At 37.8% G+C, this 16,899-nt stretch overlaps 1 protein-coding gene across 1 annotated transcript in view; it reads right to left on the bottom strand.

Moving 5' to 3' along the window:
- LOC127840671 (contactin-3-like) overlaps window positions 1–16,899 on the bottom strand; it is a 64,194-nt gene that overhangs the window by 10,903 nt on the left and 36,392 nt on the right. The window contains exons 6-20 of the mRNA XM_052369083.1: window positions 16,100–16,295; window positions 15,565–15,695; window positions 15,036–15,131; window positions 14,591–14,824; window positions 14,330–14,429; window positions 13,905–14,092; window positions 13,263–13,403; window positions 10,713–10,841; window positions 10,187–10,293; window positions 9,820–10,006; window positions 3,962–4,128; window positions 2,505–2,631; window positions 1,660–1,833; window positions 894–1,055; window positions 382–476 (exon numbers count right to left, since the gene is read on the bottom strand). Coding sequence (XP_052225043.1) covers window positions 382–476; window positions 894–1,055; window positions 1,660–1,833; window positions 2,505–2,631; window positions 3,962–4,128; window positions 9,820–10,006; window positions 10,187–10,293; window positions 10,713–10,841; window positions 13,263–13,403; window positions 13,905–14,092; window positions 14,330–14,429; window positions 14,591–14,824; window positions 15,036–15,131; window positions 15,565–15,695; window positions 16,100–16,295 — 2,234 coding nt within the window. The remainder of the gene's footprint in view (window positions 1–381; window positions 477–893; window positions 1,056–1,659; window positions 1,834–2,504; window positions 2,632–3,961; window positions 4,129–9,819; window positions 10,007–10,186; window positions 10,294–10,712; window positions 10,842–13,262; window positions 13,404–13,904; window positions 14,093–14,329; window positions 14,430–14,590; window positions 14,825–15,035; window positions 15,132–15,564; window positions 15,696–16,099; window positions 16,296–16,899) is intronic.

The raw sequence follows: 16,899 nt of genomic DNA on the forward strand, positions 1-16,899 counted from the left end.
CCCACTTACCGTCCATGACATGTTGAGTGTGCCTACTTACCGTCCATGAAATGTTGAGTGTGCCCACTTACCGTCCATGACATGTTGAGTGTGCCTACTTATCGTCCATGACATGTTGAGTGTGCCCACTTACCGTCCATGACATGTTGAGTATGCCTACTTACCGTCCATGACATATTGAGTGTGCTTACTTACCGTCCATGACATGTTGAGTGTGCCCACTTACCGTCCATGACATGTTTAGTGTGCCTACTTACCGTCCTTGAAATGTTGAGTGTGCCCAATTACCGTCCATGTCATGTTGAGTGTGCCTACTTACCGTCAATGACATGTTGAGTGTGCCTACTTACCTTCCATGACATGTTGAGTGTGCCCACTTACCGTCCATGACATGTTGAGTGTCCCCACTTTGCCGTCCCCTCCTCCCACGCTGTGCGGGGCGCGGTACGGGGGCGCTGAAGGCGTATGGATGTACGCTGAAATAGGAGGAGAACATGTACGTACAAGAAAGTAGTTCAGTATCTGTATGCATAAGTTATATGTTAGAAGTATGTATCAACTTAATGCTAATGTATAACACTGGATTTTTTAACCGCTCTAAGCCAAGGATTGATGCGAAAACTTGCTAAACCTTTTTTGTTGTTGTTGTTGTTTTGTTTTTCGTTAAACACAGTAAAAAAAGTTTATTAATATTAATCACCTTATTTTAATTTAAAGTAATACACAAAAATATCTCTTAACCAAATTGTTTGCAGACATCTGTATGTTTTATTTACAAATATGGCTATTAATTTACTAATAGCTCAAATTGTTTAAGAAACATTCAAGTCATGTTATTTTGTCTTGAATATAATAACATCTTTTATTCACAGTATATTGAATAAATAACGAACCGGAAAGTCTGCTACTCTCTGATCCACGACCATAGGCGTTCACGGCGCGCACCTTGAACCGGTAGTTCGTGTTCGGAACCAACCCCGTGACGTAGGTAGATCGCTGATCGCTGCGATTTCCGTTGTTTTTAGCCGTCGCGACTGCAGTGCTCTCCGAAACGTCTGCGAAAGCATACAGGTACATATTTTGGGGAATGAAAGAATTAATGTAGATCTTCTCTCTTTGTTTAAGAAGCTGCGAGTTAATGTAGCACTTTCATATAAATGATAGAATTGGAGAAATTATACAAGCGTTTATTAAACATCTTCTAATGCATACAGGATATTTGTTGGATTTGGTGGAATAATTTTAATTCACGAGTGATCAAAATACATGGGTTCTTTTTCGATGACCACGGGTGAATTAAAGTCAATATTCTAACGAACCCAATGAATGTTCTTTTAAGTTTATGCTTACAAATGATTATTGTTGTATTTGACCTGGGGAATTACGCAAAAATAATGACGCCATGACATAAAAAACAACGTTATTTCTCAGTAAAACAGTGAAAATTATCGATAATGTTCACTGTTAATTTTCACCTTTTTTGAAATAGTGAATTATCGGTTTCAATTAACTGATATTTCTCTCTAAACCTACGGAAAACATAAACCATAATATTAAAAAAAAATCAATTCAATGTATCAATGGATTAATTTAAGTAAGACTTTACCAATCATCGGCTTTTTAATGATTTTCTTTATGTTTACATCAAAGTATGGTCACCTCTTGCAACTATTGTCCAGTTTCCAGGATCGTAAGAAGTTTCTGCCTCGATATCATAAGACAGAATGGGAGCACCGTGTTCCATTGATGATGTCATAGTCCAGATGACGCGCGCACTGAATGACGTCACCGTTTCGCCGTCAACGTACACACCTGCTGGAGCGCCCGGCGGACCTGTGTTGATACATCTGTATATGTGACACAGACGTTGATACAAATTACCGTTAGATCGTTTCCGAAAGTTTGAAATGTCTTCAAACATAGAGAATAATAGGTTAGTGTTGATTATAGATCAGGTTTATCATGCGAGGCTTAGAAAAAAAAGCACGAGCCTTGGCGAGTGCTTTTTCGTTTTCGTGCCGAGCATGATAAACCTGATCTATAATCAACACTAACCTATTATTCTATTTATCCCACTTTTAATTTTGTAAACCTTTTTGTTTAAAGAAAATTAGGTTGACTGGATAATTTCGCTGGATTTATGACGTCATTTCGTCGAAATATTGACGTCATTTCCTGCCGTTGATTATAGATGATATTTAATCAACGGGGCTTTAATCAACCGAATTCGCTGTAAAAGTGGGATAAAATATTTTCTCGCTTATAATATTATGCAGACAAAGTTCGGTACAATTAAGACTTTTTAAGTAAAAACAGTTTATGTTCGTACAGAATATGTGTTGAACAAACTTTCGCAGCTAATCGTATGTATATCAAAAACTCGATTTCACAGGATTCTAATTTAAAAATTTCTCTTTTCATACATCGCAACTCGCTACATGTTGTGTGGACACTGACCTAAATGTTGTGTGGACACTGACCTACATGTTGTGTTGACAACTGACCTCTTACGGTGACCTTGGCTGTGCGAGTGTCCACTTGGAGGGGCGTCTGCGCCTCGCACGTGTACTCGCCTTCATGAGCGTACTGGGCCTCCCGGATGTAGAGGCCGGAGGCGCCTTCCTTCATACCCTGTGAAACAGCATGTAACTCGATCAATGATTGGTAAATATTTGGTTTGGATAAGTTAATAACTTTTATTACACATGTTTTTATAGTAGACGCAGTAGAACGATTGTCAACATTTGATTGAACTTCAAATTTGCAAGTCTTTGTATCTACATAACCCCGTAATGAACATGCATGTCACTATACAATCACACAAATACGAAATACCATTAATTAAACAAGGCTTTTAGTGACAAAGCAGCAGTCCCCTATCGGGTCTATGTTGTCCGAGTAAGAACACGATCTTCATAAGTCTCATAAATCTAGCTTTAATACTCTGTAGTTATGGCAGAAGGCAGACTTTAGTCTTCAATTCTTTCTGTAAAAAACACGGCAAACAATTTTTTTGGTATGACACAAATAAACTGAAATAGTTTGCCTTCTATCCACCCATAGAGTTTCATCAACCTATCATTAGAACTTGCTGAGTTGTCCTGACGTCCGGATTCATTTTGCCCATAGCAACATTTTGTTTCTGGCCAAGATTTGAAAAACGAGCATATTCCCTCAAATGGTCCTTTATCCACAGACCTACACACATGATGTAATATGCATATTAAACGTATGGACCTTTATCCACACACCGAGTTTTGTCAACCAGGCTTACATACTTGGTAAGTTATCGATATCCAGAATTTAGTTGTCAATTATATATGGACCAATAGAACATGTAACCACAGAACAACCGCATTTATCGTCTGACAAAAACACTGAAATATTATGTAGCCCTTTTACGAAAATCGAAGTTTCAGCAACCTAGCATCCAATATTGTTGAGTTATCGCAGGATCCAGATTTCAGTTTTCAATTTTGTCTGTAATCATAGCATCTGTAAATGTAGCAACCACACTTTTAGTCTGACGAGAACACTGATGTTATGTACGTATTCCCCATTTGGCCCTTGATCCACATACCAAGTTTGATCGTCATAGCTTGAGTACATATTGAATAAAAGCTGGATCATGATTTTTATTTTGCATTATTTCCGTATTAACCATGCGATACACTTTTTTGTCTGATTAAGAAACTAAAAATAACGCGCATTTTTTCCAATATGATCCTTCATGCACATACGAAGTTTCGTCAACTTATCTGAAGTATTTTTTTAGTAAAGCAACAGCAAATCGGACAGACGGAGACGCGGGCGTAGGACACACGAAGGTAATTTAGTCCTCTCCGGTTGAACCGAAAGGGACTTGTTAAAGCATATTTTTGATGATACGTATATATTGCCAACTAAATAACCTTATAAATATGATCTAACTCAGGATTGTGCCAGTTGATGTTTAACGTACCGATATAAAATGATGGTGCCGTTTAAAGTCGATGTAATGTCCATTGAACTTCCACCGGTACTTGACGTCAATATCGCTCCTTGCGACATCGACGTAGCACGAGAGGAACTGCGTCTCGTTGACGGCTACTTCCGTCGGCTCGGGACCGCGCTCTATCACCACGCCGTCTGAGGAAATACGAATTTGGCATTTTAAGATGTGTACAGTATAATGAAATGAACCGAATGCGTAAGTTTTGGAAAAAAAACACTTATTATTATTTATCTTTAAATTGTTGTTCGAAGGCTTTTGATTTTAGTTGTAAAATTGAACCTGAAATACTGCTTTATTGATACATAAAAAAATAAGACATCTCACACTTGATTGAAAACAGTTATAAGGAATTTGCAAAATGTTTCCACATGAAAAGGTTTATTACAAAAATATCCACTCGCGCCTGCATGTTTGTTACAGCAATCTTAAGCAGTCTTCCGAATCTGAATGTGATGTTTCATGGAAGGGAATCATTAATGTGCAAGATCAACAGAAGAAATCATAAAGCGGAGCAAACAAGATTTTGCTTTTTATTACAATTACATTGAAAAACAATGTGACTGGCAACTCATAGTTGAACCACGCACATGGCCATATGCTTCCCAAATACAGCCTTCTATTACATTTACAATTTAAGTGTTACGTGAATGGGTCTGATTGTCATAACTTATTAACTAATTAATGGACCTGATTGTCATACCTTATTAACTACGTAATGGACCTGATTGTCATACCTTATTAACTACATGTACGTAATGGACCTGATAGTCATACCTTATTAATTACGTATTGGACCTGATTGTCATACCTTATTTACTACGTAATGGACCTGATTGTCATACCTTATTAACTACGTAATGGACCTGATTGTCATACCTTATTAACTACGTAATGGACCTGATAGTCATACCTTATTAACTACGTATTGGACCTGATTGTCATACCTTATTTACTACGTAATGGACCTGATTGTCATACCTTATTAAATACGTAATGGACCTGATTGTCATACCTTATTAACTACGTAATGGACCTGATAGTCATACCTTATTAACTACGTATTGGACCTGATTGTCATACCTTATTTACTACGTAATGGACCTGATTGTCATACCTTATTAACGACGTAATGGACCTGATAGTCATACCTTATTAACTTCGTAATGGACCTGATTGTCATACCTTATTAACTACGTAATGGACCTGATAGTTATACCTTATTAACTACGTATTGGACCTGATTGTCATACCTTATTTACTACGTGATGGACCTGATTGTCATACCTTATTAACTACGTAATGGACCTGATTGTCATACCTTATTAACTACGTAATGGACCTGATAGTCATACCTTATTAACTACGTATTGGACCTGATTGTCATACCTTATTAACTACATAATAGACCTGATTGTCATACCTTATTAACTACGTAATGGACCTGATAGTCATACCTTATTAATTACGTATTGGACCTGATTGTCATACCTTATTTACTACGTAATGGACCTGATTGTCATACCTTATTAACGACGTAATGGACCTGATAGTCATACCTTATTAACTTCGTAATGGACCTGATTGTCATACCTTATTAACTACGTAATGGACCTGATAGTTATACCTTATTAACTACGTATTGGACCTGATTGTCATACCTTATTTACTACGTAATGGACCTGATTGTCATACCTTATTTACTACGTGATGGACCTGATTGTCATACCTTATTAACTACGTAATGGACCTGATTGTCATACCTTATTAACTACGTAATGGACCTGATTGTCATACCTTATTAACTACGTATTGGACCTGATTGTCATACCTTATTTACTACGTAATGGACCTGATTGTCATACCTTATTAACTACGTAATGGACCTGACTGTCATACCTTATTAACTACGTAATGGACCCGATTGTCATACCTTATTAACTAACTACGTAATGGACCTGAAGGTCATACCTTATCAACTACGTAATAGACCTGATTGTAATACCTTTTTAACTACGTAAAAGACCTGATTATCATACCTTATTAACAACGTAATGGACCTGATTGTCATACCTTATTAACTACGTAATAGACCTGATTGTCATACCTTATTAACTACGTAATGAACCTGATTGTCATACCTTATTAACTACGTAAAAGACCTGGTTGTCATACCTTATTAACTACGTAATAGACCTGATTGTCATACCTTATTAACTACGTAATGGACCTTATTGTCATACTTTATTAGCAACGTAATGGACCTGGTTGTCATATCTTATTATTGGACCTGATTGTAATACCTTATTAAATACGTAATGGACCTGATTGACATACCTTATTAACTATGCAATGGACTTGATTGTCATACCTTATTAAATACGTAATGGACCTGATTGACATACCTTATTAACTATGCAATGGACTTGATTGTCACACCTTATTAACTGCGTAATGGACCTGATTGTCATACCTTATTAACCATGTAATGGACCTGATTGTCATACCTTATTAACTACGTAATGGACCTGATTGTCATACCTTATTAACTACGTATGATTGTCATACCTTATTAATTACGTAATGGACCTGATTGTCATACCTTATTAACTACGTAATGGACCTGATTAACATACCTTATTAACTACGTATTGGACCTGAATATCATACCTTATTAACTACGTAATGGACCTGATTGTCATACCTTATTAACTACGTAATAGACCTGATTGTCATACCTTATTAACTACGTAATAGACCTGATTGTCATACCTTATTAACTACATAATAGACCTGATTGGCATACCTTATTAACTACGTAATAGACCTGAATGTCATACCTTATTAACTACGTAATAGACCTGATTGTCATACCTTATTAACTACGTAATGGACCTGATTGTCATACCTTATTAATTACGTAATGGACCTGATTGTCATACCTTATTAACTACGTAATGGACCTGATTGTCATACCTTATTAATTACTTAATGGACCTGATTGTCATACCTTATTAACTACGTAATGGACCTGATTGTCATACCTTATTAATTACGTAATGGACCTGATTGTCATACCTTATTAACTACGTAATGGACCTGATTGTCATACCTTATTAACTACGTAATGGACCTGATTGTCATACCTTATTAACTACATAATAGACCTGATTGGCATACCTTATTAACTACGTAATGGACCTGATTGTCATACCTTATTAACTACGTAAGTATACAAAGGCTCTGTTTTGTAAGAAATAACAGCAATATATTTCGAACTAGGAAAACATGTATTCAATACTCACGAAAAAAACAATGCGTCAAAACTGTCCGTTTACATTTATTCTATAAATTGACAAAATTGAAAAAAGTATCAGATTTGCAATTTTCGATGTAGTTTTTTTGGCAAGAAACAATTATACTGAACATTTACCATGCTCTAAAATATCCATTATATGCATCTTTTGACGAGTTAAAATACATAAAAATTATGAAGCGTTAAAAACGCGAACTGATTGCATAATTTGGAAAGTTCTGTTGTCATCGTTATATTTGGTAACATTACGAGGATTGCTTATATAAAGTATAATGTACGTCCGTTACTATGCCAGCACGGATGGCAGAGTGGCTGAAGCGCAAGACTTTTATTCCAAGGGTCAGTGGTTCACGCCTGGGAGTGGATTACTTTTTTTTCTTTCTTTATTTTTTTATACTAGAATTATTTAGTTTCGATGTTTACATTTATTAATGTAAAGCATTTAATCAAAAACTTTAAAACAAACTAAATTCTGTGAAAAGGTCACTTTAAATCTTTTTGATTAAATTGACTACAGAAGTGTGTACGAAATATATTAATTTCAAGTGAGTATATTCGATCATCGTTCATAATCCTATTAACCCCTTTACTTTTATGAATAAATGCGTTTCCCAGCCAGCAAGGATTCCATATGAGTCGTGTTCTGAGAAAACCGGGCATAATGCATGTGCGTAAAAGTGTCGTCTCAGATAAGTCTGTGCAGTTCGCACAGGCTAATCAGGGACGACACTCTCCGCTTAAATTGGATTTCCGCTAAAAATAGACTTCATTTCAACAACAAAATGTCATAAAAGCGGAAAGCGTCGTCCCTGATTAGCCTGTGCGGACTGCATAGGCTAATCTGGGACGACACTTTACGCACATGCATTATGCCCAGTTTTCTCAGAACACGACTCGTATAGGTTTTAAATATCATGCCAACCCCGAGCTGATGACGAAGTCCGATATAGAATTTAGCATAAAGGGCCGATATATTTGCCATAAACAACACATGTACATGTATCTGAATTTCGGCGTATTTCAATTTATCGTCTTGATATCGGACGTATTTCTGCATATGAAACTATATGAAAGTGTCATAAATCTGGAAAATTCTCATACATGACACGCGTTTAGAAATTACTTGCATCTATACATGTAAAAACGTATGCACCAAAATGTAATATTGCGCACCTTTAAGCCATTTTCCTAATGGACTCTCCCATCCTTCTAAATTGGAGCAATTTATTTCCAAATCTAGGAATGTCTAGTATATGAATTTCTATATTTACAATATTTCTTACAGAAATTCTTATAAGCAAACAGCGCAGACCCTGACGAGACGCCGCATCATGCGGCGTCTCATCTGGGTCTACGCTGTTTGCCAATGCCTTTTTTCTGGACGCTAGGCATAAATGGGTTATAGTTGTGTTTGCATGTTTACGACACAACCGCAGTAACGGCCCCGTTTAGAACAAAAACATACATTATTTGACTGGCATGGCGCGTAAATCAAAAACTACAATCGCTGTGTCTAAAGACATATTAACCGGCTGTGAACTTGCAAGTTTCTGTCAAGTGTACCTCAAAACAAATTGATGATAAAAAGCTTAAACTTTACCAACATATTAACAAGTTTATGATGTCAGGCACCTCCACAGTTTTTGTAAAGTCCGTACAGGCTAATCAGGAACGACACTTTCCGCGTTGATGATATTTTTCGTTTAAATAGATGATATTTGTTGGATCCGGTGGATTATTGATTTTAATTCACGAGTGATTATAGAAAATAATATTTTCACGAATAATATATATTTTTTATGATCACGAGTGAATTAAAATCAATAATCCACCGAATCCAACAAATTTTCTGTTTATTTAATGCATTTTCACAGTTTATATACATTGTTCAAGAGTTAAACTGAACTAAATAATTTTGCTCGGATAATGACGTCATTTCGTCCAAAAAATGACGTCATTTCACAGTAAACAATGAAAATTATCGATAATTCTCACTGATAATTTTCACTGTTTGAAACAGTGAAATTATCAGTTTTAATTCACTGATATTTCTCTATAAACCACCGGAAAGCATTAAATAAAGCAAGATAAAGCGGAAAGTGTCGTTCCTGATAAGCCCGTGCGGACTTTACAAAAACTGTGGAGGTGCCTGACATAACATACTTGTTAATGTGTTGGTAAAGTTTAAGCTTTTTATCATTAGTTTGTTTTGAAATACACAAGCTAATCTGGGACGGCTACTTATGCACAATTGCTCTTTTCACAGAGCGCGGCCCATATTTTATAGATATCGTAAAAATACAGCAGACTAATATCGATAGATTTCATTTCTGGGTGCTCCGCTTATAAAGGACCAGATATTGGACCGATATTGGTTCTTTAATATTATGCTTGCTGGGTTGATGTCATAATCACGGTTTGCATTAATATGCGTGTGTTCGTAAATAAAATCAGGACAATACTAGTTTTTCGTATTTTACAAATAAAACAAATGCGAATATTGTTTATATACCCACGACAGTGATGAAGGTGGAGTTGTGTGCCTCGCCATATTCGTTCCTAGCCATGCAGATGTACAAACCGGCGTCTGCGGCGGAGAGTTCGGTGATGATAATCTCAAACGTCAGCGTCATCTTGAGTCGCCCGCCAACGTCTCCCGGCTTGAGGCCCAGGAGTCGGTCGTCCTTCATCCACTCTACCTGCAATTGAACATAAAAGCATTGTGTAGCGTACATTTCTGTGGCATCTCGACATAGTAATCGCATCACTATGTTACAACATGATTTCATTGTGTTATTTCAAAACAGTTTTACAATGAAACCGAAGTTGTTGTTTTTTTTCACATACATCTGAAAAAATCAGTTCGCTTCTAAACGTACGGTTGGTAGTGGTGCCCCTTGCACTCTGCACGGAATCGATGTTTTCCCTCCAAGGGACGCCATCTGGGAATGCTTCATAGGGAACTGCTCGAAGTTAGGCCCAAATGCTGTCAAAGAACATCCAGTGGATCAGTTTTACGTGACACGATAACAACTGCATCAAAGAACATCCAGTGGATCAGTTTTACGTGACACGATAGCAACTGCATCAAAGAACATCCAGTGGATCCGTTTTACGTGACACGATAGCAACTGCATCAAAGAACATCCAGTGGATCAGTTTTACGTGACACGATAGCAACTGAATCAAAGAAAAATTTAATGAGCCGCCCTCTGTGAAACGGGGGTTTAATACATGTGCGTATTGTGTCTTCCCATATTAGCCTGTGCAGTCCACACAGGCTAATCAGGAACGACACTTTCTAAGCTAAGCTCGCGATAATAACTGTGCGATGGCACAGGTGACATTTAAATACATGTACGTCACACGACGGCGGACCCACTGGACAACAGTTAAGACCCGCACCTAGAATCCGAAGTTCGCCGGAGCTGAAGGACGTGCCGTGTCTGTTGGTGGCGGCGCACTGATACATGCCGCTGTCACCTGCCGCCACATTGCTGATAGTCAGCTGGTTCCCGCTAACCTCCAGCTTACCTGTACGGACATTCAAATACAAAGTTAAATTTAACACCTTTGAACCTTCTACCACTTAGATACGTATTATGACCATTTGAAGTCTCTTAGAAAGTTACATTTAATTAAGCACTTTTCTTACTGGATTCAAGTTTTAAAGGCTTCATTGCCAACCCTTAGATACTGGTCAGCACAAAATCATGTTATCTTTGCTTCCGAGTGGGGGAGAGTTAACTTAAGTTCATTTAATTGTAAACACCATTTGTGTACAAAAACGTACACAAACAGTCCGTTATATAATTGACGTCGTCAGAAGACCTATCGGCAAATCCCAAGATCAGTGTTGTGATAATAATTATTATCTCATTAAGAAGATGCATGTCATAGATAATCTGTTTTGCTTTCAATAACCTATAAATCTGTTTGATTTCAGACTTAAACTAGAGCTTTATTGCAGACGTGACGTATACCCCCACATGCTGCATTGACACAGAATATTTATCATGCGGTCTTCACAAAACAAGAGAAGCTGATGTATGGCTATTTTTCGGCGTAAGCTGTATTAAGCCAGCTTTTCACCTCTCCTGACCTTTGTAAGTGTCCAATAAAATTCAAATAAAATTTCCCGCGGCTAGGTACGAATGAATACACTTCATTTATTCCATTGGCTGATTTGAGTATTCCACCAGAACATTGGAAACATATCCGCGTCTTTGTAACACTGTTTTACTGCATGAAACAATTTTATTTCTAAGGAAAAGGCTTAATAGATAGAACAGTTTTACACTCAATTCTCGACATCAATACAGTTTGTGCGTTCACCTTTTATTTTCAGAGAATTACCAGCGCAACGCGTTTATATTTAAAGGCTATGTTCTCATATTTAGTACTTACTTCCATATTCTTGTCAACATGTTAAAATGTAAAAGTATAAAGAGCAGTGGAAGCGAGGCCTCACTTTAATACATTGCATTTCAACCCAGGTCAATTCGCGGCCAGTGTATGAATGTCAGAGTTTATATACAGGTCATCACCGGAGTTCGATGCCAGTAAAATAATAGTTATATAATAAATACGCTATCCGTGAACTAGGTGACCTGGAATTTTCCTTAGACCAGAAATATGTAGATTCTTAATGAGTTTCAACAATACTATGATACATATTATTTTTGATTAATTTAACAATAATTATTCCACCATATTGACCAATGTATTAAGCATGAGCGCGATGATTATCGATACTGTTAATAATCGAATCAAATAGCAATGCCCGACAAACCACTGAAACAGATTTGTTCGAAGAACGCGCCTATAAATACGGATACTTCTCGTGTGGCCGGTTGACTCGTATGTTTTAATTTCACTTCAATTCATCTTTTGGTTTTCTGTTTTGTATCTATGGGTTTATGACCAGCAATATGTAATAATGTAAAATAAGCCGCGAAAACCCCGCGTAACATCCCGTACTGCGTGTGATGCAGCTAAGAACTGCACAGAAAAAGACATTCGCTATCCTTGATCTCATTCATTGAACTATCAACGCCGTATATCTTTTTTTAAGATATTTCTTGTTAGTTATGCCATTATCATTTATGGCCATTTTGACCTTTGAGCTCTTGAATTCTTTCGGATGACACGCCGTCCAATGACTGTGAACAAAATTAATGTACATTTTAAAATCTCACAATGAATAACATAGTTATGGCCCGGACAAGCTCGTTTATTGAAATATTTTACTTTTGAACTCCAAGTGAACCTTGACCTTGGAGAATTCGACGTAATTCTTTCGCATGGCACACTGTCCAATGATTGTGAACAAATGTACCGCGTTATTTTAAAATATCACAATGAATGACATAGTTATGGCCGGAACAAGATCATATATGGCCATTTTTGACCTTTGAACTCAAAGTGTGACCTTGACGTTGCAGATATCGACGTAATTCATCCGCATGACACACCGTCCAATGATGTGGAACAAATGTGCCGAATGATTTTAAAATCTCAGAATGAACGACATAGTTATGGCCCGGACAAGCTCATTTATGGCAATGACCTAAGCTCCAAGTGTGACCTTGACCTTGAAGATATCGACGTACTTCTTGCGCTTGACACACCGTCACCGTCACATGATGTTAAACACATATACCAAGTCATTTTAAAATCTAACGATCAATGACATAGTTATGGTCCGGACAACATTTCGGTTTAAAACACTAAATGACACCGTGACCTAGTTTTTAACCTGGCATGACCCATATTCAAACTTTACCTAGACATCATCTAGATAAAACTTCTGACCAAGTTTGGTTAAGATCGGATGAAATTTTCGGGACAGACAGACCGACCAACAGACCGACCGACAAAGTGATTCCTATATAGCCCCTATTATCAATGGTAATGGGGTAAACAAATTAGTTGTATCACGTCTCCTGCACTTACCGGGCACATGTGTCAGTAGCACGCCATCCTTGTACCATGAATAACTCGCTCGAGGTCGGGCGACCGCCTTACAGCGCCAGACCACCGTCTGCCCGGCGTCCACAAACATGTTGTTGATCGGGTCAGAAAAGTAGGGCTTCGCTGGGAAACAGATCACACACAAAGTAAATAGTAGGATTCAACACATGATTCATATTTGCATTAGGGCGTTTACAAATAATCAGTTAATGGTATTTGCATTTTTTGGTTAATATCTGTTTTTGCGTATTTTCCACAACGACAATTTTAAACAATTGCCCATTATATTGGTTTTTCACTTTGCAGCTAAATTTCTGCATAAAGGAATAAATACGTCATTTCGCACTGTTATTCTCAAAATAATAAATACGCATTCATACGAACAAATGAGGTAATCTTTATTTTCGATTGAAGTCTTAACCATTTCAAGAGAATACATAACAATTTAAATACAGTATTATATAATGTGAAATAGTTCTGAGTTTCACGCGTTGATCACCTTTAGAACATTAAAGTTTAAAGAATATTGCTTATTTTTAGAATGAAGTCTAAGAATCGGTGGATTAATACGTCAAGGTCCGATAACGATGTTATAACAAAAGGTAACCCGGTAGCTGTACTTACTCTCAAGTAGCAGCGAGATGGTGGCCGTCTTACTGACTTTGCCCTGACGGACTACTTTACAGATGTAGTCTCCATCCGCCTCGAGCGGCGCGTTGGATATCGTGAGAACGCGGTTAATGTCACTGAGTTGCGTCCCCTTGACGAACGGCTGACCATCAGCGCGACTCCAGCTGTACGTCAACGGAAGGCTGCAGACAGCGGGGTGATGGTTATTGCACACATTATATATTATAACATTATACACATATGTATTGAAATAAATGAGATTTTTATATAAAATACACACCAAACAAATCCTTCTATAATTGCTAATTGTTTTAATGGTATATACAAGACCAATAAGTGCTATAATTTTATTACCGGTGTTATACTTTTAATAAAATTGATTGAACTCAAAACATTTTACGAATAAGGCAGCTACGTACGATCCATAAGCGACGCATTCGAGGCGCACCAGGCTTCCCCTCAACGCCGGGGTCGGGAACGTGTGCGTATAAATGATGGGGCCATAGTTGTTTGACGTCTCTGACAAACAAAGGAGCAAAGTAAAACAAACCTTAATACGAAAACATATAGGACAAGTAAGCATCGAAAATGAAACTTAAAAGCTTGAATGTTTGCCTGCCTTCGATGCAATCATCCGACAAATATATTAAACATGTCGATAACATCTTTTCTCCACTCACTTCCGGGTCTGAGTATAAGTTTGGTCCCCAGACCGACTCTGCTGGGCGACATAGTCGTATCGGCGTCGTAGTCGTGAGGGGCAACGAGCGTCACGACGCAGTAGTAGGTGCGGTCGTCGGTGGGCTGCACCTCGGAGAAGTACAGATAGCCAGATTGCGATATGAAGTGGACAGGGTGGTTCGGGAAGATGTAGTTGTGTGTGTTGTGGTTCTTAAACCAGCCGTACCGCACCTCTACAATAAAACACGTACAACTTTGAATTAACATTATTTCATCGCTGGTACAAAACAGTATTAATAACGGAAATGTACTAGTTATTTCTGTAATGTATTCTTACTATCAAAGTGAATGACTTCGTGAAAGCGTTAAGGTCATAATGTATTATAGATTATAGTGCTGTTGTTTTTCCTCGACCGAATCAACCGACGCAGTTTCTGTTCGCACCTGGACTGTACGCTGGTGTGAAGCAACTTATGCGGACTCCCTCGAACACCGTGCCCACCTGGTCGTCTGGTTTCACTGGCGAGAACGCGTGCAGATCTAGTGCGTAACCAAGAAAGCATTGAAATTTGAGTAAACAGTATGCCATTTACATTAAACCAGACAGCTGGTATTCAGATCACACGAATTAATGAGCCCATATATAAAAGTATAAAACCGAACGTTTAACCCATGTATGCCTAGTGGACTCTCCCATCCTCCTAAATTGGATCAATTTATTTTCAAAATTATGGATGTCTAGTATATTTATTTCTATATTTAGAATATTTCTTACAGAAGTTCCTTTATGCAAACAGCGCAGACCCAGATGAGACGCCGCATCATGCGGCGTCTTATCTGGGTCTACGCTGTTTGCCAAGGCATTTTTTCTAGACGCTAGGCATAAATGAGTTAATAATGAACTGGTATAAGAAAGAAGATGAAAATCTCTCAAAATCGTATCGGTACTGTGTATAGCGGGGTCCTCACGTACATCCAAACTGCACGACTGCGGCCCTGCTCAGGACGGTGCCCAGCGAGTTGGCGGCCTTGCAATGGTACATGCCGGCGTCTTCGCTGTCACGGGGGACCTGAATGATCAACCGCCCGCCGCTCACCGTGTACCTGTTCAACATACAACCTTCACTCACAAGGACATTGGCTGAAGTGTAATTAGGAACTTAACGAAATTAAAGACAAGTACTTGGAGTTTGCTTAAGGTGGTAATGTATGTAGAACCATTAAGATGATGACGATGATGGCGATAACGACGTTAAAGACAACGATAAAGATGACGTTGCGGCTGCTTCCGTTTCCGCTTCTGGTGATGATGATGATGATGATGATTATGATGATGATGATGATGATGATGATGATGATGATGATGATGATGATGATGATGATGATGATGATGATGATGATGATGATGATGATGATGATGATGATGATGATGATGAAGATGATGATGATAATGATGATGATAATAATGATGATGATAATAATGATGATGATGATGATGATGACCTTGCCTTTTGCTCTGCTCAGTTGTGATGGTAGTGTTTCCTCGGTACCAGGTATATCCGGGTGGCGGGTTGCCGCTAGCGGAACACTCCAGTGCGATGGAGGTCTCCGTGCCCTCTCCGATCATCGCCACGTTACGAGGCTCCAGCGTCATGAAGGGACCCCTGGGTATCTCCTGTCTATTCAGCCCGCCGTGACCGTAATCTGTGGTTAGAACAGTTAAAATATGCTATGCCCCTTTTGAGTCGAAGTTAATTTTCATTGAGATGTAACAAAATAAATTTCCATTAATAAATTGACCATAAATTATTATAAAAATAATAATTAACCTTTCGTCTTTATGATGGTTGCTTTTTTTCAAATATTTATTGTCTGTAAACACGAAACTAATTGATTGTGTTGATAGTGGCAGACCGTCATCTTGAATGTTCGGTCCTTCTTGATTCATCTATTCTGATTGGCTGTTGCAATCTTAATATTGGCATGCTATAAGCACTCTTTAAACTGACATTGCAGAGAGATTATTTTCAACAAAATGTCAACAGACGGTGAAGCATGGAAAATAGTAATAAATAAACGATTTTATGTAACTTAGAAACAAATATGAAGGATCAAATAATGTTTGTATTTTATAAGAACTTATCGAGTCATGATGAATTAAATAATTGCCATGTTTTTACAAATTTTTGATCAGCAACACAAATGCTACTTTGTTGAAACTTTTTACGGAAACAAACTGCATTATGTACGAAACTTGTATCAGGTGATTTCACGCGATCTCTATAAACGCGACTCAAAAACAACCCAC

Source organism: Dreissena polymorpha, chromosome 8 (assembly GCF_020536995.1).
Source record: "Dreissena polymorpha isolate Duluth1 chromosome 8, UMN_Dpol_1.0, whole genome shotgun sequence".
NCBI classification, from domain to species: domain Eukaryota; kingdom Metazoa; phylum Mollusca; class Bivalvia; order Myida; family Dreissenidae; genus Dreissena; species Dreissena polymorpha.